Source organism: Leptodactylus fuscus, chromosome 8 (assembly GCF_031893055.1).
Source record: "Leptodactylus fuscus isolate aLepFus1 chromosome 8, aLepFus1.hap2, whole genome shotgun sequence".
NCBI lineage: Eukaryota > Metazoa > Chordata > Amphibia > Anura > Leptodactylidae > Leptodactylus > Leptodactylus fuscus.
In genome coordinates this window covers 41663412-41688199 of record NC_134272.1, presented here as the reverse complement: position 1 = coordinate 41688199, position 24788 = coordinate 41663412, and the positions used below count along the sequence as shown (strand labels likewise).

The 24788-nt window shown below is 46.1% G+C and overlaps 1 protein-coding gene across 1 annotated transcript in view; it reads left to right on the top strand.

Moving 5' to 3' along the window:
• Nucleotides 1-24788, top strand: part of CARD11 (caspase recruitment domain family member 11) — a 119674-nt gene that overhangs the window by 13684 nt on the left and 81202 nt on the right. The window contains exon 2 of the mRNA XM_075285123.1: nucleotides 23477-23686. Within this exon, the coding sequence (XP_075141224.1) occupies nucleotides 23488-23686 (199 nt within the window). The 5' untranslated portion in view covers nucleotides 23477-23487. The remainder of the gene's footprint in view (nucleotides 1-23476; nucleotides 23687-24788) is intronic.

The window sequence follows — 24788 nt, the reverse complement described above, 5'->3', positions numbered from 1 at the left end:
CTGTCATATAATTTGTGTGGGCCACTTAAGGGACATTATTAGAGATGAGCGAACAGTAAAATATTTGATATTCGTTTCGAATAGCCGCTCAATATCCGAATGAATATCGAACCGCATGACAGTCTATAGGGAAAAATGCTTCATTTTAGGGGAATCCACAATTCAACTCAGGAGGGTCACCAAGTCCACTATGACACCTCAGGAAATGATGCCAACACCTCTGCAATGCAACTGGGACAGCTGGGGAAGCATGTCTGGGGGTATCTAACACGCCCAAGTCACAGTTTTACCCCACCATCACAGCCCATCAACTACACACTTTCCACACTCAAAAAAAACTCTATCAAAGTGGGAAAATACCTGGAAACCTTCTTTCCTCCCCAATTGGATGGAAAGAAACACAAATTTGATGCTAAAGAAACATTACCAAGCACCCCTTTAAATCACGTTGCTCATGACAACTACAGATGGAATAGGCAATGGGAAATCCAACAGTACCCACCCTGAACTGTCATTGTGGATGTGTGTGTGTGAGATGTGGCCTATAAGCTGAGCTACCAGAGCAGATTGAGGACCTTTAGGTGACTTCAGCCTCTTACCAGCAGAGTTTTAGGCCCTTTAACGTAGTTCAGCATTTTTGCCCTTTGGGTGAGTTGAGCCTTGTACCAGAAGAGTGTTAGCCCCTAAAACGGTGGTTGCAGAACCATCACTCTCATTGTGTGGGATTGATGCAGTGGATTGGACTGAGGACCCAGACACTGACCTTGATTGTGATTGTGAAATTGATAACATTTTGGCATCAAGTACTGGGGGTAACTTTTATTTAGAGGACCGCAAAGGTGGAGAATTGGCTGCAACCACTACTACCGGTAATGGTCCTCTGATATCGGACTCTACATTACCTCTACAGGGTTCTGATCAGGTGTTAATAGTCCAAACAACATGCTCCAGTACTTTAGATGTAGATCAGAAACCATTTTCCCTTCCGACACCAGATTTAACCAAGCTTCATCATCATCATCATCATCATCATCCTCATCATCATCATCATCATCCTGCTGAGATGGAGCCACTAAAGGAAACCTTGCCTTCCAAGGCATGTTGTGGAGCTGTGACTGAGCCAAATCTAAACAGATTCCTTTGGAACTGAACAAAATTCACCAGCAGTGTTTTTGGCCCTTAGGGTGAGTTGAGTCTTGCACTAGCACGTGTCCCGTAACATGAGGCGGGCCCTAAGTTCTGCGCTAAGTTGCACAAAGTTCCCCTTGGCCACCGACGCGTGGTCAAGTGCATGCGGCCAGGGATGCTACATCTCAATCACGGCACACTGGCTGAATGTAGTTGAGGCTGGGACCGGGTCACAAACTGTGGCGGCCTGCCTAGTTTCCCCATCCAATATTCCTGGCAGGAGTGCTGAAAGACCACCCTCCTCCTCCTCCTGCTCTGCCATTAAATCGACCCCAGCTACGAGCCGGAAACGCTGCAACACTGACTGGGGAGATGTCAGCAGGCCGTGCTGAAGCTCATCAGCTTGGGGACAGACCGCACACTACCTCCGAGGTGAGGGATGCCATCCTGGATGATATGGCAATGTGTTTTTCCCCGCTGCACCTGGGCCAGGCATTTTTTGTCATGTGTGATAATGGACCGAACCTGGTAGCGGCTCTTGAACTTGCCAGCCTCCAACACGGTCCATGCCTGGCCCATGTTTTCAACTTATTGGTGCAGTGGTTTTTAAAACGTACCCCAATTTACATGAGCTACTGGTTAAAGTGCGGCGCTTGTGCACCCACTTTGGCAAGTCTACAGTAGCTGCTGCTAGCCTCAATAGACTACAGCAACACCTACATCTGCCTGAACCACCGGCCGTTGTGCGAGCTCACCACATGCTGAAACCCTAGATACCATATGTTGAACAGGGTGTGTGAGCAGCAGAGACCTTTGATGGAGTTCCATCTCCAAAACCCAAGGCTTCATCAACATTAGCATGCGCTCATCACAATTCCTGATATGACAGCTGCGTTAAGCAGGGTGCAGGGTACAACGTAGACCAGGTCCAAGCACCAGGAACAGGTGCTAACTGATAATGTTTCCAGCTGCTTTTCCACCAGCTAGTCAGCCACTACCTGCAGTTGTCTTCATACCCAAGAGTCTGCCCCTCCTTCCTCCCAACATGCCCACCCTTGCCCCCTCCCAGGATCTCTTTTCGGGTCCTTTTACTGTCTCTCCCTCTGTTGAGCCACTTCCCAAATCGCAAGAGCTACCAAACGACTTTGTGTGTCCTGATGCCCAAATGCTGGAGCATCCGCCATTTCCTACCAATTTTGTGGCTGTGGACCCGCAACCGGCATTTCTGGGCCTCAGTGATAATGACAAGACACAGTTGCCATCAGGGAAAGCTGTGGTTATGTGCGGTTTGCAGTAAGGGGAGAGTGAGCAATTGGAAGAGCAGTTGGTGGACGACGAGGCCACCGACCCGACATGGACAGGGGTGATGTCTAGGGGCGAAAGCAGTGTACATGTGGAGGCAAGCTAAGCAGGAAAAAACATGGCTAGAGGCAGAGGCATGGACAGGGGTGATGTCTAGGGGCGAAAGCAGAGTAGATGTGGAGGCAAGCTAAGCAGCAAAAAAGGTGGCTAGAGGCAGAGGCATGTCCAGAGGCAGCAAGGCCAAAGATTTTCCATGTACTAACCACTCGTGCAAAACTCGCCAATGTTGGCAGACTTATGCGAGATCTCTCCGTATCTTTGAGGAGTCCACCAAGAGGGTCAGCTGTGTCGACGCACTCGTGAGTGTAACAATCTCGCTCCTGTGTGTGATGCAAGAATCCCTCCTCGCTATCAGGGATAACGCAATGTACGCTGAGGAGTCGGGCATAGGAGCAGAACCATCCCAGCAGGATAGTCAGTGCACACTCCTGTCCTCTTCACAGTGTATATTGATGGAGGAAGAGGAGGATGACGAAGTGGCAGATGATCTCATTGTCACACAGGAGGCTAGCGGCACCCCCTGGCCAAACTACTGCCACTGAGGGGCCTAGTGTCACCAGGAGGGACAAGTATAGGCGGATGTTGCGGGAGTACCTGGCCGACCCCAGCTCTATCCTCTCCGATCCCTCTGCTCCCTACACTTATTGGGTCTTCAAGTTGGATTTGTGGCTGGAACTTTCGCTATACGCCTTGGAGGTCATTTCCTGCCCTGACACCAGTGTGCTATCGGAAAGTGTCTTCAGCACAGCCGAAGGCATCATCACGGACAAGCAAAGCCGGCTGTCAGCTGACAGTGCTGACTGGCTGAATTTCATCAAAATGAACAGCCAATGGATAGACCCATCATTTACATGTCAGTTACATGACAAATTTAGTGCGGTTTGCACACTTTGGGGGGTACAGCATTAAAAACAGATTTGACCATACATGGCCTGAATGAACAGCTGTCTCCCACTTAACTTTGTGGGGTACAGCATTAAAAACAAGTTTGACCACACATGGCCTGACTGGCTGTCTCCCACTTAGCTTTGGGGATACAGCATGTGAAAAGCTGGATGTTGCGTATCTAGACTGACTGAATTGCTGTGTATCCCAGAAAGGATTTGTGGGATACACACCGGGGATATCTGGATTGAGTGTACATAGCCAGACCTAATTGCTCTGTATCCCTATTAGGTGTTTGGGGGGACACCGCCTGCAAAGCTGGGTTGAGGGTATAGAACTGGAGTGAATTGTTCTGTATCCCTGTTAGGTGTTTGGGGGGACACCGCCTGCAAAGCTGGGTTGAGGGTATAGAACTAGACTGAATTGCTCTGTATCCCTTTTAGGTGTTTTGGGGGACACCCCGTGGAAAGCTGGGTTGAGGGTATAGAACTGGACTGAATTGCTCTGTATCCCTGTTGGGTGTTTGGGGGGACACCGCCTGCAAAGCTTGGTTGAGGGTATAGAATTGGACTGAATTGCTCTGTATCCCTGTTAGTTGTTTGGGGGGACATCGCCTGCAAAACTGGATTGAGCATATAGAACTGAACTGAATTGCTCTGTATCCCTGTTTTGGGGAGACACCCAGTGGAAAACTCAACTCCTCTCCCTTCAGTATAGCTCTGAAAAGAGCTGTTGTTCTTCTTCAGTTTTTCCCTGCCTATCTGAAGCTAATCCCTCTCTAGCCCTCAGCAGCACGTCTGTCCCTATGTCTGAAAGCCGCAAAATGACACGAAGATGGCGCTGGCTATTCTTATAAATGAGAGGTCACATGTTTTCGGCAGCCAATGGGTTTTTTCAATTTTTTTCAATGCCTCTGTTGTCGTAGTTCCTGTCCCACCTCCCCTGCACAGTTATTGGTGCAAAAAACGTGCCAGGGAAGGTGGGAGGGGATACGAATTTTTACTGCGTATGCCGCGTGGTATTCGATTGCAAACGAATACCTGGAACGGCCTGATATTCGATCGCATACCTATTCGATCGAAGGGTGTTCGCTCATCTCTAGACATTATACTGTGTTGTAGAGGCATCATCACTGTATCCTATAAATGTATGGAAACTGTTATTGTGTTAGTGCACAAATGGACATGACAGGATCAAAGAGGGCATAGGTGGTGTTAGGCTTAACACAATTTTTACCTGGAACTCGAATTAACTTTAAATTTTTCTACCATTGTAAATTCCAAGGAGCCAGCCCCAAGATGGGCTAGAGGTGAAACAAAGACAGCTAGATTTAGAAGAAATAAAAATAAAAAAATCAGAAACCATGTGTATTTGATGTATTTAGAATATACATACATGTCTTAAATTAATTTAAAAAAATATACATGTATGTGTATATATATATATATATATATATATATATATATATATATATATATATATGCATCTTTACACTGTAGAGTAAAAAAAAAGTGACAAAACGTATGATAGTATCACTTCCCCTTAAGAATTGAAAAGAATACAGCAGTAAGCTATTCATATAACAGTCACTTGACTAAAAGAGGAAGAAAAAGCAAATCAGATCAACTTCCAAATTAGAAACAATGTATGGAAAGCAATATTTTCTTTTGCCGGGAAGAAAGAGTTGACAGATATGCAAAATAAACAAGCATATAATATTCAAATGGAAACATGCAAAATCTGTCTAACAATTGAACTGTTAATCTACTTACCAAGAACCAAAGGCTAGAGCTCAAATGTTTCAACAATTTTTATGTTGATGCCATGATGCAATAAATATACCCAGAAAAATGTGAAATAGGGGATGATCATAATATCATTCCAACCATACTTGATGGAAACATGTCACTTGTGAAGTTCTTGACTTAAAAGGGTTGTCCCATCACAAGGATCCTATCTATACTGCTTATTAATGTGAATGTAAGACTTTTCCTAAATACATTGCTTCAGCAAAACTGCTTTGTTTGTCCACTATATTACTTTATTCATTTTTTTGTGGCCACAGCCCTGACCTAGCTGCTCCTGAGTCAAGTGATGTATCAGCCTGCTCTCAGGGGGGAGGGAGGAGGGGCTAAGTACACGGGAGCGAGCCTGGAGAGGGGGGGGGGGTAGTTTACCCTTTGGGGGGAAGGGGCCGCCAATACAGGGTTAGACGCTGGCACAGGTGAAGCCAGCAACATCGATATGCTTCTGCCCTGCATGAAGCCAGCAGCGGCAGAAGCGATGGTGCTATTCCGGCGGGGGGGGGGGGGGGGGGGGGGGGCTGTAATAGAGAGGCGGATGCTGGGGACTGTTAGACACCGGCACAGGTGAAACCAGCAACATCACTATGCTTCTGCCTGCATGAAGCCAGCAGCGGCAGAAGCGATGCTGTTATTCCGCTCCGCTCTAGGGTCACATATGCAAAGCCAAGCGGCGAGATGCCGCCGGCCCTGCGTGCACGCTCATAGACCAGTCTAGCCTTCACAATGCGAATACGGACCCGGCACCCTGTCGGGTCTGTATTCGCATTGTGAAGCCTAGACTGGTCTATGAGCGCACATGCAGGGCCAGTGGCATCTCGCCGCTTGGCTTTGCATATGTGACCCTGCCCACCAATGACGCAACAAAGCCGGAAGACAGAAGATTTCACAGAAACGAAGACGGGTGAGTATGCGACGTGGGACAACCCCTTTAAGTGTGGTCCAGGGTGGATCAGGAGTAGACCTCAGCCCAGGTGTAGATCCTGGGCTCATTAGTGACCCATAAAAGGCTGCTGGTCCTGCAGACCAGGGCAAAACCTGGAAGTGAGATGAGGTGGGAGCTGCCCTGACATATTGAGTCTGGTGAGACCAAGTCCTACTGTATTGTTTTTGTTTGTGTGGCTGTCAGTAAGCCACACGTATAGTGAGGTATTATTTTGTTGTTGTGTAGTTAGCACTCAGACGAGCACAGATTTGATTTATATTTGCCTGAAGTTAAGGCTGTGTTTTGTTCTGTATTTGTTATGCCTGAAGATAAGGTTTATTTGTTTTCTTCCTGTATTTTTTATTTATTTTTGTTTTTTTAAATAAACCAGTTTGCTGCACACTTTTGTGTCTCTGTCTTACCTGTTTTGGTCTGCAACCCTGCTGTTAGGGAGCTAACTTACCCACAATACATTGACATTAGCAGTACATCCTCTGCTTAGACGTGCAGAAGACCTTATTTATTATGCTTACTTATATAGCGCCATCATATTCCGCAGCACTTTACAGATATTGTCAGTCACTGTCCCATATAGGGCTCACAATCTACTTTCCCTATCAGTATGTCTTTGATGTGTGGGAGGAAACCGGAGTACCCGGAGGAAACCCACACAAACATGGGGAGAACATACAAACTCCTTGCAGATGTTGCCTTTGGCAGAATATGAACCTAGGACCCCAGCGATGCAAGGCTGCAGTGCTAACCACTGAGCCATCGTGTTGACCTTTACCCCTTATAATTGTAAATTTGGATCAGCGGTTGGTTTCATATATTAGTATGGCCAGTGGCATAACTATAGTGGTAGCAGCTGCCACAGGGCCGGGGACATTAGGGGCCCGGTGACAGCCGCTACCACTGATATCATTATACTTAGGGGTCTTTTTGGACCCCCGAGTATAGTGATCGGTGGCCCGGGAGAGGTAAGCAGGGCCGGCGTTAGGGGGGGGGGGGCAAACTTGGCTATTGCCCAGGGCCCCAGCACTTGCAGGGGCCCCCTGTTGGTGGAATATTTTCCCTTCCCTATTAATATAGGGAAAGTATATGTCCGAAGCTGCAGCAACGGCTGATACACAGGAGTCGATGCAGGAGCTGCAGGTCTGGCTCCACTCAGCGCTCTCAGGACTAGAGATGAGCGAACAGTGTTCTATCGAACACATGTTCGATCGGATATCAGGGTGTTCGCCATGTTCGAATCGAATCGAACACCACGTGGTAAAGTGCGCCAAAATTCGATTCCCCTCCCACCTTCCCTGGCGCCTTTTTTGCACCAATAACAGCGCAGGGGAGGTGGGACAGGAACTACGACACCGGGGGCATTGAAAAAAATTGGAAAAAGTCATTGGCTGCCGAAATCAGGTGACCTCCTTTTTAGACGAATAGTGGATTTCAAATCCGGGTCATATGAGAATGTGAACTTTGTGACTATGAGACAGGGATAGCTGTACAGGCAGGGATAGCTAGGGATAACCTTTATTTAGGGGGGAATGTTATTAAAAATAACTTTTTGGGGCTCTATCGGGTGTGTAATTGTGATTTTTGTGAGATAAACTTTTTCCCATAGGGATGCATTGGCCAGCGCTGATTGGCCGAATTCCGTACTCTGGCCAATCAGTGCTGGCCAATGCATTCTATTAGCTTGATGAAGCAGAGTGTGCACAAGGGTTCAAGCGCACCCTCGGCTCTGATGTAGCAGAGCCGAGGCTGCACAAGGGTTCAAGCGCACCCTCGGCTCTGATGTAGGAGAGCCGAGGGTGCACTTGAACCCTTGTGCACCCTCAGCTCTGCTACATCAGAGCCGAGGGTGCGCTTGAACCCTTGTGCACACTCTGCTTCATCAAGCTAATAGAATGCATTGGCCAGCGCTGATTGGCCAATGTATTCTATTAGCCTGATGAAGTAGAGCTGAATGTGTGTGCTAAGCACACACATTCAGCTCTACTTCATCGGGCTAATAGAATGCATTGGCCAGCGCTGATTGGCCAGAGTACGGAACTCGACCAATCAGCGCTGGCTCTGCTGGAGGAGGCGGAGTCTAAGATCGCTCCACACCAGTCTCCATTCAGGTCCGACCTTAGACTCCGCCTCCTCCGGCAGAGCCAGCGCTGATTGGCCGAAGGCTGGCCAATGCATTCCTATGCGAATGCAGACTTAGCAGTGCTGAGTCAGTTTTGCTCAACTACACATCTGATGCACACTCGGCACTGCTACATCAGATGTAGCAATCTGATGTAGCAGAGCCGAGGGTGCACTAGAACCCCTGTGCAAACTCAGTTCACGCTAATAGAATGCATTGGCCAGCGCTGATTGGCCAATGCATTCTATTAGCCCGATGAAGTAGAGCTGAATGTGTGTGCTAAGCACACACATTCAGCACTGCTTCATCACGCCAATACAATGCATTAGCCAGTGCTGATTGGCCAGAGTACGGAATTCGGCCAATCAGCGCTGGCTCTGCTGGAGGAGGCGGAGTCTAAGGTCGGACCTGAATGGAGACTGGTGTGGAGCGATCTTAGACTCCGCCTCCTCCAGCAGAGCCAGCGCTGATTGGTCGAGTTCCGTACTCTGGCCAATCAGCGCTGGCCAATGCATTCTATTAGCCCGATGAAGTAGAGCTGAATGTGTGTGCTTAGCACACACATTCAGCTCTACTTCATCAGGCTAATAGAATACATTGGCCAATCAGCGCTGGCCAATGCATTCTATTAGCTTGATGAAGCAGAGTGTGCACAAGGGTTCAAGCGCACCCTCGGCTCTGATGTAGCAGAGCTGAGGGTGCACAAGGGTTCAAGTGCACCCTCGGCTCTCCTACATCAGAGCCGAGGGTGCGCTTGAACCCTTGTGCAGCCTCAGCTCTGCTACATCAGAGCCGAGGGTGCGCTTGAACCCTTGTGCACACTCTGCTTCATCAAGCTAATAGAATGCATTGGCCAGCGCTGATTGGCCAGAGTACGGAACTCGACCAATCAGCGCTGGCTCTGCTGGAGGAGGCGGAGTCTAAGATCGCTCCACACCAGTCTCCATTCAGGTCCGACCTTAGACTCCGCCTCCTCCGGCAGAGCCAGCGCTGATTGGCCGAAGGCTGGCCAATGCATTCCTATGCGAATGCAGACTTAGCAGTGCTGAGTCAGTTTTGCTCAACTACACATCTGATGCACACACGGCACTGCTACATCAGATGTAGCAATCTGATGTAGCAGAGCCGAGGGTGCACTAGAACCCCTGTGCAAACTCAGTTCACGCTAATAGAATGCATTGGCCAGCGCTGATTGGCCAATGCATTCTATTAGCCCGATGAAGTAGAGCTGAATGTGTGTGCTAAGCACACACATTCAGCACTGCTTCATCACGCCAATACAATGCATTAGCCAGTGCTGATTGGCCAGAGTACGGAATTCGGCCAATCAGCGCTGGCTCTGCTGGAGGAGGCGGAGTCTAAGGTCGGACCTGAATGGAGACTGGTGTGGAGCGATCTTAGACTCTGCCTCCTCCAGCAGAGCCAGCGCTGATTGGTCGAGTTCCGTACTCTGGCCAATCAGCGCTGGCCAATGCATTCTATTAGCCCGATGAAGTAGAGCTGAATGTGTGTGCTTAGCACACACATTCAGCTCTACTTCATCAGGCTAATAGAATACATTGGCCAATCAGCGCTGGCCAATGCATTCTATTAGCTTGATGAAGCAGAGTGTGCACAAGGGTTCAAGCGCACCCTCGGCTCTGATGTAGCAGAGCTGAGGGTGCACAAGGGTTCAAGTGCACCCTCGGCTCTCCTACATCAGAGCCGAGGGTGCGCTTGAACCCTTGTGCAGCCTCAGCTCTGCTACATCAGAGCCGAGGGTGCGCTTGAACCCTTGTGCACACTCTGCTTCATCAAGCTAATAGAATGCATTGGCCAGCGCTGATTGGCCAGAGTACGGAATTCGGCCAATCAGCGCTGGCTCTGCTGGAGGAGGCGGAGTCTAAGATCGCTCCACACCAGTCTCCATTCAGGTCCGACCTTAGACTCCGCCTCCTCCAGCAGAGCCAGCGCTGATTGGCCGAATTCCGTACTCTGGCCAATCAGCACTGGCTAATGCATTGTATTGGCGTGATGAAGCAGTGCTGAATGTGTGTGCTTAGCACACACATTCAGCTCTACTTCATCGGGCTAATAGAATGCATTGGCCAATCAGCGCTGGCCAATGCATTCTATTAGCGTGAACTGAGTTTGCACAGGGGTTCTAGTGCACCCTCGGCTCTGCTACATCAGATTGCTACATCTGATGTAGCAGTGCCGAGTGTGCATCAGATGTGTAGTTGAGCAAAACTGACTCAGCACTGCTAAGTCTGCATTCGCATAGGAATGCATTGGCCAGCCTTCGGCCAATCAGCGCTGGCTCTGCCGGAGGAGGCGGAGTCTAAGGTCGGACCTGAATGGAGACTGGTGTGGAGCGATCTTAGACTCCGCCTCCTCCAGCAGAGCCAGCGCTGATTGGCCGAATTCCGTACTCTGGCCAATCAGCACTGGCTAATGCATTGTATTGGCGTGATGAAGCAGTACTGAATGTGTGTGCTTAGCACACACATTCAGCTCTACTTCATCGGGCTAATAGAATGCATTGGCCAATCAGCGCTGGCCAATGCATTCTATTAGCGTGAACTGAGTTTGCACAGGGGTTCTAGTGCACCCTCGGCTCTGCTACATCAGATTGCTACATCTGATGTAGCAGTGCCGAGTGTGCATCAGATGTGTAGTTGAGCAAAACTGACTCAGCACTGCTAAGTCTGCATTCGCATAGGAATGCATTGGCCAGCCTTTGGCCAATCAGCGCTGGCTCTGCCGGAGGAGGCGGAGTCTAAGGTCGGACCTGAATGGAGACTGGTGTGGAGCGATCTTAGACTCCGCCTCCTCCAGCAGAGCCAGCGCTGATTGGCCGAATTCCGTACTCTGGCCAATCAGCACTGGCTAATGCATTGTATTGGCGTGATGAAGCAGTGCTGAATGTGTGTGCTTAGCACACACATTCAGCTCTACTTCATCGGGCTAATAGAATGCATTGGCCAGCGCTGATTGGCCAGAGTACGGAATTCGGCCAATCAGCGCTGGCTCTGCTGGAGGAGGCGGAGTCTAAGATCGCTCCACACCAGTCTCCATTCAGGTCCGACCTTAGACTCCGCCTCCTCCGGCAGAGCCAGCGCTGATTGGCCGAATTCCGTACTCTGGCCAATCAGCACTGGCTAATGCATTGTATTGGCGTGATGAAGCAGTGCTGAATGTGTGTGCTTAGCACACACATTCAGCTCTACTTCATCGGGCTAATAGAATGCATTGGCCAATCAGCGCTGGCCAATGCATTCTATTAGCGTGAACTGAGTTTGCACAGGGGTTCTAGTGCACCCTCGGCTCTGCTACATCAGATTGCTACATCTGATGTAGCAGTGCCGAGTGTGCATCAGATGTGTAGTTGAGCAAAACTGACTCAGCACTGCTAAGTCTGCATTCGCATAGGAATGCATTGGCCAGCCTTCGGCCAATCAGCGCTGGCTCTGCCGGAGGAGGCGGAGTCTAAGGTCGGACCTGAATGGAGACTGGTGTGGAGCTATCTTAGACTTCGCCTCCTCCAGCAGAGCCAGCGCTGATTGGTCGAGTTCCGTACTCTGGCCAATCAGCACTGGCCAATGCATTTCTATGGGGAAAAGTTAGCTTGCGAAAATCGCAAACTGACAGGGATTTCCATGAAATAAAGTGACTTTTATGCCCCCAGACATGCTTCCCCTGCTGTCCCAGTGTCATTCCAGGGTGTTGGTATCATTTCCTGGGGTGTCATAGTGGACTTGGTGACCCTCCAGACACGAATTTGGGTTTCCCCCTTAACGAGTTTATGTTCCCCATAGACTATAATGGGGTTCGAAACCCATTCGAACACTCGAACAGTGAGCGGCTGTTCGAATCGAATTTCGAACCTCGAACATTTTAGTGTTCGCTCATCTCTACTCAGGACGCTTCCTCTCCCCCCCTCCCTTTCTCTGGCTGTCCTCTGCCCACCAATGAGAGGGCTGAGGAGAGCCCAGGAGGCGGGACTTATCCCTATACAGAAAATGGACCCCTGCTGAGCTCCTGCCATCCTGTACACAAGAGAAGGAGCAGAAGAAGCTCCAGGAAAGTGAAACTAAAAAAAGAAACGGGTACACAGGACATACTGGGGTTACTATGCTTATTAATATCAGGCATTTGGGGTGATTAATTTTGTTTTAGTAACTCCATGTGACTCATATTAATAGCAATTAATCCCATCATGTCCCTCACATATAAGAATTACTAATATGTGAGACATATGGGGGTAATAATAATGAAGATACTTTATTATTACCTCCATGTCTCTCACATATCAGTAACTCTTATGTGAGGTACACAAGGATTAATGTGAGGGGTTAACTGCTATTAATATGAGGCACACGGAGTTACTAAATTGTAATGCACATGGCCAGACTTTTTATCCACAATTGTCCTGGTATAGCAGTCAGCGGGTGACGTGACAGTATTTAGTCCTGTAGGGGCCACTGAGGGACATAATAGTGTGTGCAGGGGCCTCTAAGGGACATAATACTGTGTGCAGGGGCCACTATGGGACATAATACTGTGTGCAGGGGCCATTATGGGGGATAATACTGTGTGAGGGGCCACTATGGGGGATAATACTGTGTGGAAGGGCCACTGAGGGACATAATAGTGTGTGCAGGGGCCTCTAAGGGACATAATACTGTGTGCAGGGGCCACTATGGGCATAATACTGTGTGCAGGGGCCACTATGGGGTATAATAGAGCACGCAGGAATGCGTAGGAGGGGCTCAGTCCAGATCTTCGGGGGAGGGGGGGCCCAACATTCAACATTCCTAATTACTAGAGATGAGCGAACAATAAAATGTCCGAGGTTCGAAATCCGATTTGAACAGCCGCACACTGTTCGACTGTTCGAACGGATTTTGAACCCCATTATAGTCTATGGGGGGAAATGCTCGTTTTAGGGGTACGCAAAATTCGATAAAATCATACTTACCAAGTCCACGAGTGACGGTCGGGCTGGATTATGCTTGAAGTCTTCTCCCGACGCAGGGTCCCCATGTCTTCTTTTGGGTGGAATTCATTCTGCCTAGGCATCCGGCCTAGGCAGAGCCGACTGCGCATGTGTGGGCAAGCACGCGCATGCACAGTCGGCTCTGCCCAGGCCCGACGCCTGAGCAGAGCCGACTGCGCATGCGCGTGTATGCGCGTGCATGCGCAGTCGGCTCTGCCTAGGCCGGATGCCTAGGCAGAATGAATTCCACCCGAAAGAAGACATGGGGACCCTGCGTCGGGAGAAGACTTCAAGCATAATCCAGCCCGACCGTCACTCGTGGACTTGGTAAGTATGATTTTATCGAATTTTGCGTACCCCTAAAACGAGCATTTCCCCCCATAGACTATAATGGGGTTCGAAATCCGTTCGAACAGTCGAACAGTGTGCGGTTGTTCAAATCGGATTTCGAACCTCGGACATTTTATTGTTCGCTCATCTCTAGTAATTAGGAATGTTGAATGTTGGGCCCCCCCTCCCCCGAAGATCGAACACTACTCGCTCATCTCTACTAGTTACGCCACTGACTATGGCCATGACCTGGACAGACTGGTTCTGTACTCAGGAATCTGAAGTTTATGGACAGTAACATTCACAATCCACATTCGTTGTTTTGCCTTAAAATGTTTTATAAACTGATTGTATGAAAAAAAAAAAAGCCCAAGCTTTCACTTGTTTTATGGCATGTAAAGAAGAATTTTTAAATCCTATTTACTACTTGCAAACATACAGTACTTCTAGAGTGTTTTTCAGTCTAGAATGTTTTGTAACAGTCTTTGCATATTTTGCGCTAAATCCAGATAGCTTTCCTTTATACGTATTGTCAGGATCTGGGGTAGCTAGGTGATTGGCATAGACAGAAACTCCAAGATGTCAGACCAAAATGTAGAGTTTTATTCACTCCCTCAGACAGCAGTACATGCAGCAACAAAGAAAAAAAATACAAAATAAACACCTGCCCATCTGGGCTCTAACTAAGCAAAAGTTGGTTGCCTCACCTATAATAGAAACAAGTTCAAATAGTCAGAAACCTCTCAGGTAGTAACAACCTCCCTTGCGGCTTTCCAGCCAAGTTCTGACAAAGTCTGTTCTCCCAGCAGACTTCTTATACCTCGCTATTGAGGACTACCCTGTATAGCTGAGTTGCTGCATGAGTGTCCACAAGATGTGGACTGTAGGAGATGGGAATGGTAAGTCCCACTACCAGCCTACCTACCATTCCCAAAAATCCAGCCCTTGTGCTGAACACTTAAACAATGCTCAGCAAAGCCTAACTGTTTGCTGATAAACAACTTTTCTGAACTTTTACCATCTCACCCATCTGAGCAAATCTGGGTGAGATGTACACCCTCTCCAGCACCTTATCAGCCATCAGCTTACAGTATACAGTAAGATTTTTTTGTTTCTTTTATTAATATTTATAAATCTTCAAATAATGGGGCAAATTGAGAAAGGACCCAGCTCATAATGCAATCTACAGGGAATAAAGAAGGGAGAAATTATATCCAAATTCTGCTTTACATTTTATTACTTATGTGTAGGGAAAAATGGAGAAATATAAATCAACAAAACATCAAACAAACAAATCATGCAAATTTTTTCAATGTGGAATAAGATAAGGTGCAGCAACAGAGAAGTCCTAGAAAACATCACTGGCTGTAAGAAAAGCATGTGTGCATTGGTAAATGGAGATGACAGCAGAGAAGAATGATGGTGCAGAAAGGGAGAGGTTTTACAGACTAGTTACAGAATTTTTAATTTAGGAAGAAACAGATAACCAGTGTCAAGAGTGAGATCCAGCAAAAGCAGTAATAGGATCCCCAGATGGAAAGATCAGTCTAGCTGCTGCATTTATGATAATTTGAAGAGCCACTTTGGTGGAAACCCACACATCTGCGTTTGGTAATCCGTTCGGGGAGTCCACATGGAGACCCCCCCAAACGGAATACTGAACGCATTTGCAAGCGGTGTGCAGTGAAAGCACACAGACCCCACAGACTATAATGGAGTCCGTGTGCTTGCCACCAGATCTCCGCACGAGTCATGCAGACAGGAATGTAGATTGTGAAGTACTTTCTTTTCCGCACGTTCCATGCGGACACCATGTGGAGAGCACACGGACCCCATTATAGTCTATGGGAATCCGTGTGCTTTCACTGCACACTGCTTGCAAACGCGTTCAGTAGTCCATTCGGGGGGGTCCCCATGCAGACTCCCCCGAAAGGAATACTGACGCCGATGTGAACGAGGCCTTAGTTGTTGGGCCAAGAAATACTTAGGTATTTTTAGGTTGGACTGGCTAGAAACAGTCGTAAAGAAAAATGACACAAAGATTCTTTGTTACATGGAGTTCCTTATAAGTTTTCAAAAACTGTTATCATAATATGTGATACTTTGTTTTAATTTTCTATACATTATCAGTGATTAAAGAAAAAAAAAAGCATATAAAAAAAAAAAAAGGAATTATTAAAGTCTAAGGGCCAGTTCACATGGAGTTAACGGGCGCGCATTTTGGCACGTATACACGTGTCAGAATGTGAGTGCTCAAAACAGATCCCATTTATTTCAATGGGTCGTTACGGGCGTATAACGCGCGTAATTTTGCGGCCGCAAAATTACATGCGTTATACGCCCGTAGCAACCCGTTGAAATGAATGGGATCTGTTTTGAGCGCTCACATTCTGACACGTGTATACGTGCCAGAATTTGCGCCCATTAACTCCGTATGAACTGGCCCTAAATCAGTGTTTTTGCAGTAACAGGGGTGTGGTATGAACCGATATGAGAGAGGTTTCTTAGTTAAAGGAGAAAGACAAAAAACAGCTTGTATCTAGGCAAATAGTGTTTTTGATATTGTGACGTCCGGATTAGGAGAGGAAGTAGATAAGGGAAACAAATATAGCTTGGTTTAAAAAAAAATTACACATATATATATTATATTATATAGATTGGACAGAGCTAAAGATAGTAGACAGAAATTGAATTGTACAATTGTTAAAAAAATATATACAGGAAATTAAACTATTTATAAGCCAGTGCTAAATGATGATTTTTCTTATGGTCACAATATTTGCCCTATACGCTGCTTTATCATAGCATCTCTGCCTCATTTTTTTAGTTGTACTCACTGTACAGCCTGTTGGAGAGATTCTGAATCCTAAGTCCTGCGCTTTCCATTATGTTTTCGATCTCTAAGCACTCACAACAAGTGAATCACCTGGCCAATATTTTGTTCATATATTGGTTCTTTCCATTTCTAAAAACGTTGGTAAAACAATATTTGAGTGTCTATCACTTTAGTGACAGAGTAATACTTAAAGGGATCCTATCATTAAAACTCATTATTTTCAGCCTAACACATAGCAATAGCCTTAAAGGGGTATTCCCACCTCGCATACTTATCAGTCTTTACTGCTGTAAAATCTTCTTTCTTCCTGGTTTCTTGCATCATTTGGTGGGCGGAGTTTCACATGCAACCTGCCGTTTAGCTCCGCCCCCAAATTCACGTGTAGCTCCGCCCGCCCATATTGGACTATGAGGTACAGGCAGCAGCAACTCCATTCTGTGTTACATACAGAGACTGCCTGTCTCTGCCATAATGAACACAATTGAATTAGCTAGCCTGATAACTGGGAGAACAGAAGAAATGAAAGCAGCTCCTCTCCTCTATCTGCTAACAGGAAGCTAGGTCATGTGGTGTAGACACAGGAATAGCTAGATACACAGGCTCGCTCCCTGCACTTAGCCCCTCCTCCCTCCCCTGAGAGCAGCAGCTTGTGGCCACAAAGAATTGAATAAAGTAAGATAGTGGACAAACAAAGCAGTTTTGCTGAAGCAGTGTATTTAGGAAAAGTCTTACATCCACATTAACAAGCATTATAGATAGGATCCTTGTGATGGGACAACCCCTTTAAGAAAGGTTATTCCTCTCCTACCTTTAGATGTCTTCTCCGCACCGCCATTCCCTAGAAATCCCGTTTTTTGTCGGTATGCAAATGAGTTCTCTCGCAGCACTGGTCCCCAGCACTCAAAAAGCACTGGGGGCGTCCCCAATGCTAAAAGAGAAATCTACAGCGCTGTCTCCATCTTCTTCAGGCCTAGAAGTTTGAAGCCTCCGCCGGAAGATGACCCGTTCCTGAAGAAGATGGAGGCGGCGCTGGACAGTTCTCTTGCAGCATTCGGGGCACCCCCAGTGCGAGAGAATGCATTACCGACGAAAACCGGATTGTATACCAAACGGCGGCGCGGAGAACACATCTAAAGGTAGGAGAAGAATAGGCTTTCTTAAGGCTATTCCTATGTGTTAGGCAGAAAAAAATGGTACAAGGCTCAACTCACCCCGAGGGCATGAAGCTAAGTTTGGGAGGGTTTACCCCAAGGGCCTGAAAAGTAAATTTTTGTATGGCTCAGTTTAAGGGCCTCTAACTTAATTTGGAAGGGCTCACGTGAAGGGCCAGAAAAGTAATTTTTTAAGGTCTCACCACATCACACACACATAAACAATGACAGTTAAGGGTGGGGGCTGTTGGATTTCTCATTGCCTATGCCATCTGTGGTTGTCATGGGCAACGTGATTTAAAGGGGTGCATGCTAATGTTTCTTTAGCTTTAAATTTGTGTTTCTGTCCATACTAATGTAGACAAAAGAAGGTTTCCAAGTATTTTTCCACTTTCATAGAGGGTCTATTGAGTGTGGAAAGTGTCTAGTTGATAGGCTGTGATATTGGGGTAATACTGGGACTTGGGTGTGTTAGATGCCCCCAGGCATGCTTCCCCTGCTGTCCCAGTTGCATTGCAGAGGTGTTGGCATCATTTGATGAGGTGTCATTGTGGATTTGGTGACTCTCCTTAGTCGAATTGTGGTTTCCAATGAAACAAGAATTTTTTCCCCATAGACTATAATGGGATTTGATATTCGGTTGAATATTGAGAGTCTACTAGAAACGAATATTGAATATTTCACTACTCGCTCATCTCTAGTTATAATTGTCTTCTCCACAGTGCTGTGGTGGTCCACATGCCAGCTGAGGGAGGGGCACATAACTACACCCATCCATCAACAACTGCTATTGAAAAACACTGCACACAGTATCAGAAACGAATGCAACTTCCAGGGCATGCAATAGTCCCAGCGCTGCTCTGTACTCTGCAGCTGACAATCCACCTCTATTGCTCAGGCATAGCATAGGCATAGCAGCACTGGAACTATTGCATGCACCGGCAGAATTGGGAAAGAGGGAGGGGCTGTCCCGCAGGAAGAAGTCGGGCTGAGTTGGTTGGGAAGGGCTAGTAGTGGGTGGGATAGCTAGAGAGACAGGGAGGGAGTGAATGGGAGGGAACGACAGAGGAGGGGGGTGAGGTGAGAGGGAGCTAATGTGCAAGCTACACAGTAGGAAAATGCACATCATAAACAAATGCAGAAGATGCCAGGAGCTTCCAGAGACACCCAGAAATCACTTAACACATGGTAAAGGTGTCTGGCTGCATTTATTTTCCCATTAATAGCATTAACAGACCTTTAAAACAAAAAAACAACAACATTTTTTGTTCAGAAAATCCCTTTAAAGCAATATGGCCAGTGCTGTGTCCTATAGAAACTGAATCTGATTTCCTGTTTCAGACTATGTGATTTAAGGGGTTTACCACTCTTACTTTATCTTTCATAATGTGCTGTAAACAGATTTACTGGTGTAATGTATTTACAGTATTTGCACCAATTCCCTGCTTAAAATGCTACGTAATTACATCAATTTGCCTAGCAGGTATTGAGGGCCTCTGGTTTCATCATGGCTGCTGATGGAAGATCTTGTGACCTGACCCATCAGAGGCCTTGACTGAACAGCACTCTATATGATGAGGGAAACAAGTTGTATGTGCAGTGCCAGTTCTATTCAATGGAGGCTGCTGATGGATGCCCCTCTATCAATGGCCATGACTGGCCATAAGGCTGGGGCCCCACATGGCAAAAAAAATCCTGCAAAATGGATTCTAGCGAATCCCATCCACACATTGTGGGATGATATGTGCAGTAGACACGTTGAGGCTGCATGCCAATTATACCTATGGAAACTGGCAGTTTCCTTTTAGGTATATTCGAAGCAGAGAAAAGTACTCGCAAAAAACCACATAGCCAACACCACGGTTTTTTTTACTGCAGCCTGCTACATGGGGCTTTAGTCTCAAATTGGTCAACCCTTTTAATCCAAACCTTGCTTGAGTATTAGTGTCCATTCACATGGAAAAAATGGTGAAGAATTTGGTGTGGAATTTCAGTGCTGAAATTCCACCCCAAATTCCTCACCATTTTCCTCTGTTTGGAATGGACCCTTAGGCTGAGTTCACACTGAGTTTTTTGGTCAGGAATTTAGTCAGGAAAAATCCTCTTCAGGAAAATTCAGGAGGTGTTTTTTGAGGATTTTTTTGAGCCTTTTTTTGAAGCGTTTTTCAGGTGTTTCCGCCTGAGAAAAATCAATGCAAGTCAATGGGAGGTGGAAAATCCACCTGGCGTTTTTGGCCAAAAAATGCTAGCTGTTTTTCCGCCTCCCATTGACTTGTATTGATTTCCTGAGGCAGAATCTGCCTGAAGAATGGACATGTCGCTTCTTTTTTTCCATGGAAAATTCTCTAGCAGACAAAAAAATAAATAAATAAATTACATAGGACTGTATAAAATATGCAAATCTATTCTCAAGGATGTAATTAGGAGAACAGTGCACACTGTATGCCACCCTCTAGAGGGCAGCATCCTTAACATCATGCATGACTCAATTAAAAAGTCTACTTTCATGATGCGGATTTAATTGCCAAATTACTATTTCTATTCCAAAAGGAACAGATTCCCAGCTATGGACAGCGCTGTTTCGGCCTATTGGGCCTCCTCAGCATAGCGCAAGGATATTGATTTGGCAGAGTGAGAGACTATAGACCAGGGTCAGGGGATAATCGTACAACAGGGAGAGTGTGTGCCTACATAGGCAGTACGGAGACTTACAAGTCATTCCTGCTCTGCTAGGGATTCTGGGTAAAAAATATGCAAATCTATTCTCCAGGATGTAATTAGGAGAACAGTGCACTCTGTATGCCACCCTCTAGATGGCAGCATCCTTAACATCATGCATGACTCAGTTAAAAAGTCTACTATCATGATGTGGATTTAATTGCCAAATTAGTATTTCTATTCCAAAAGGAACAGATTCCCAGCTATGGACAGCGCTGTTTCGGCCTATTGGGCCTCCTCAGCATAGCGCAGGGATACTGATACTCTCACTCGGCCTGAAGAATGAGCACCTCCTGAGCGTCTCCCATTTATTTCAATGGTCATGATTTTCAGGCGGATATGGTCTCAAAATCCTGACCAAAAATCTCCATGTGAACTTACCCTTAAGTTCACATGGAGTTTCTTTGGTCAGCAATTTGGTCAGGAAACTGACTCAAATTCCTCCTCCAAAAAATGCCTCACCATACAGTCCTATGGTGAGGCGTTTTTAGGAGGAGGAATTTGAGTCAATTTCCTGACCAATTTCCTGACCAAAAAACTCTGTGTGAATTACACAATGTAACTCCAAGCAACACTGATTGACAATCAAATTCACATGCAGTTGTGCAAATGGAATAGACAACAGATGGAAATTATTGGCAATTATCGAGACACACTCAATAAAGGAGGGTTCTGCAGGTGGGGACCACAGACCACATTTCAGTACCAATGCTTTCTGGATGATGTTTTGTTTTGAATGTTGGTTGTGTGTTCAGACTCGTGGTAGCATGAGATGGACTCTACAACCCACACAAGTGGCTCAGGTAGTGCAGCTCATCCAGGATGAGGCCCCACACGCTTCTGAGCCTCATTTTGACGTGTTTTAAGGACATTACATCAATGTTGGATCAGCCTGTAGTGTGTTTTTCCACTTTAATTTTTTTTTTTGGGGGGGGGGGGGACTCTAAATCCAGGCCTCCATTGGTTAATAAATTTGATCTCCATTGGTGATTTTTGTGTGATTTTGTTGTCATCACGTTCAACTTTGTACAGTACAAAGTATTCAATGAGAATATTTCATTCATTCAGATCTAGGATGTTTTATTTCAGCGTTCCCTTTATTTTTTTGAGCAGTGTATAATTGGCCATTGCAAGAAATATGGGGAGAAGTTATTCTGTGTAAAATCCCCTCCAAAGACATGGGGCACTCCCTCCATCTGGAAAGGAAGGGTATTTAGTCCTCAGTTGATTTTTTTTGTTGTGTGTTTTTAAAGAGGACCTTTCACCACTTTTGGGCACATGCAGTGTTATATACTGCTGGAAAGCTGACAGTGCGCTGAATTCAGCGCACTGTCGGCTTTCCCGATCCGTGTCCGGTGTAAAGAGCTTACGGTGCCAGTACCGTAGTGTTCTATGGTCAGAAGGGCGTTTCTGACCATTAGCCAGGAACGTCCTTCTGCCTCGTGGCGCCTATCGCGCTGTACTGTGGAGCCGGGAGGAACGCCCCCTCCCTCTGCTCACACAGCTCGTCCATAGACGAGTATTATCAGGAGCGGGAGGGGGGCGTTCCTCCCCGCTCCACAGCACAGCGCGACCGTGAGGCAGAAGGACGTTCCTGGCTAATGGTCAGAAATGCCCTTCTAACCATAGAGCACTACGGTACCGGCACCGAAAGCTCTTTACACCGGGCACAGATCGGGAAAGCCGACAGTGAGCTGAATTCAGCGCACTGTCAGCTTTCCAGCAGTATATAACACTGCCTGTGCCCAAAAGTGGTGAAAGGTCCTCTTTAAGCCAAAACCAGGAGTGGATTGAGCAAAAGATAGAAGTATAAGCACTTCCTATATATTTCCAATTGCTTCTGTAGCTATTATTGGCTATGACTCAAAAAAACGCAATCAAATCTGCAATAAAAAAGTTGCGTTTCCTCAATGTAGGGCCTTATCTTTAATGTCAACAGCTGGCAAGGTTTACTGTTAGGCTATGGCCCCATGGGACAACCCACAGCTATAAAGTGCTGTGGGAAAAAATGCGGCAGGAACGTATCGCGGTTCTTCCTGCAGCGCTTTAAACAGAAGGTTCGTGGAGTTTTCCTCTGTGGACTTTCTGTTACAATTATATCTACAGGGAAGCCGGCGGTGTTTATGTAGATATAATTGACATGCTGCGATTTCAAAAACCGCATCAATTTTTCCCGCGGCGTACGGCCAGTTCTGCTCATGCCGAGCCGTACATGCGAGCACTTCCCATTCACTTCAATGGGAGCGCTTGTAGTGAAAAAATTAACCCATTCATTTCTATGGGGAGCGCTCGTATGCTGGCTCCCATAGAAATGAATGGGAACTGCTTTATACGCCACTGATTCTGAACGTGTTTTAAGTTCAGAATGAGCTGGCGTATACTCAGTGTGAACTCACCCTTGTAAGTAAACGCTAGCTTATTTTGTAGAGTAAAATTACACTTGTAAATTTTGCTATCCCATTGACTTCAATGATATTTTTTACATGTGTAAAAATACGCCTGTAAAAATATGCTTGTAAAAATACGCCTGTAAAATGTCATTGAAGTCAATGGGAGGGCTCGTTCACACGGAGTAAACGTGGCGCACAATGCTCCGCGTGTACGGGACGTTTGCGACGCGATTTTGACGGTGAATGTTTGTGGTCACGTTAGCGCCGCGTTAACGCAACCGCAAACATACACCGTCAAAATCGCGGCGCAAACGTCCCGTACACACAGCGCATTGCGCGCCACGTTTACTCCGTGTGAACGAGCCCGGAGTCTTATTTTTACACGTGCATTTTGCAAAAATACACGCGCATTTACTCAGTGTGAATGCACCCTACTATTTTGCCAAAATACTCGCGCGTTTAATCCGTGTGAAGGTTCCCTGACTCCTTTTAGTAGGGGGAGGCAGTTATCAGTCTCTGATGTTGGAGCAGGAAGAAGAGGAGAAATGCATTTTTGGCCTTAATGTGAAAATGGTGTGACGGGCACCTCAATAACTTTGCAGTGCATTGATGGCATTGGCAGAGACGCATGAGGAGACAGGGCGCAGTTACGTATTACAGTATCTCTTTATATGATAGAATACTGCATGTTTCTTTCCATTATGTATTCCAACATAGCATTGAAGTGTTATAAATGTTGAATAAATATAATAGTAATAAGAGAACAATGTATAGTGCAGCTTTAAAATGACCACATTTGCTGTAATAAAAATGTGAAATAATGTTATTAATCTCTAGAAAAATACAAAATGGATGACGAGAATGACATGTTAAAAAGTGAGGAAAATGAACTGTGGGAGAACATTGAAAGCAATAGAAATATGCTCAGCCGCTACATCAATCCTGCAAAGTTAACACCTTATTTACGGCAATGTAAGGTAATTGATGAGCAGGATGAGGAAGAAGTTCTCAACTCTATGCTGTTGTTATCAAGGACCACCCGCTCAGGTAAGGTTTATTATCATTAATAGTTTTAGATGGTGAATTCTATGTAAGTAAAACTATTTCAAGCCTGATTTCTGCCAGACATAGCCCACACATCAAACTGACCACATATTCATGAACAGTATGAAACATCATTATCCTAGATTGTGCTAGATAATAGCAATACACATCACAATGTACATATGAAGGAAATTAGAACAGCCCATATTCTTAAAAAATGGATCTTACATGTCATCTGCATAGGGACTATCACAATTTACATAGCTCACTAAAACACTAGAAGTAAATTGAGAAATAATAAAACTTAAGGTAGCCATTAACCTTTTAATCCATGACATTACAAAAGGGTATACAGGAAGAATTGTGTTACTCTTATCTGAAAGCCTCAACTATCCTGATTTAAAAAAAAATCAGATTTTATATGATCATTTCTTAAAGGGATTCTCTGGGACTATGACATAGATGACCTGTCCATAGGATAGGTCAGATTGTAACTAATGCCTACTTACCAAACATAGTGTCATCCATTGTGCAGTGGCTCTGCTTGGTATTACAGATCAGCCACTTTCATTTGAATGGGACTGAGCTGCAGCGTGGCCATCTGACCAATGGATGTGATCTCACTGACCAGAGAAGAGGAAATGGAGCTCAACTAAGTGTCACAAGCTCTTCAAACAGCTGATCGGTGGGGGTCCTGGCAGTCAGCCTTCACAAATCTAAAATAGATAGTCTATCCTAAGGATTGGTCATCGATATCATAGTTTCTGAAAATTCCTGTAATAATTTAAGACAATTGTGAAAGCAATTTTGCCATACGTTACTGTCTATCCTGTCTATCTCTTGTTCTGGTTCATGGGTGACCATGTGTAGGTATAGTGCACAAAGTTACAGTAAGCATAGTTAGCTAGTAGAGATGAGCGAACACTAAAATGTTCGAGGTTCGAAATTCGATTCGAACAGCCGCTCACTGTTCGAGTGTTCGAATGGGTTTCGAACCCCATTATAGTCTATGGGGAACATAAACTCGTTAAGGGGGAAACCCAAATTCGTGTCTGGAGGGTCACCAAGTCCACTATGACACCCCAGGAAATGATACCAACACCCT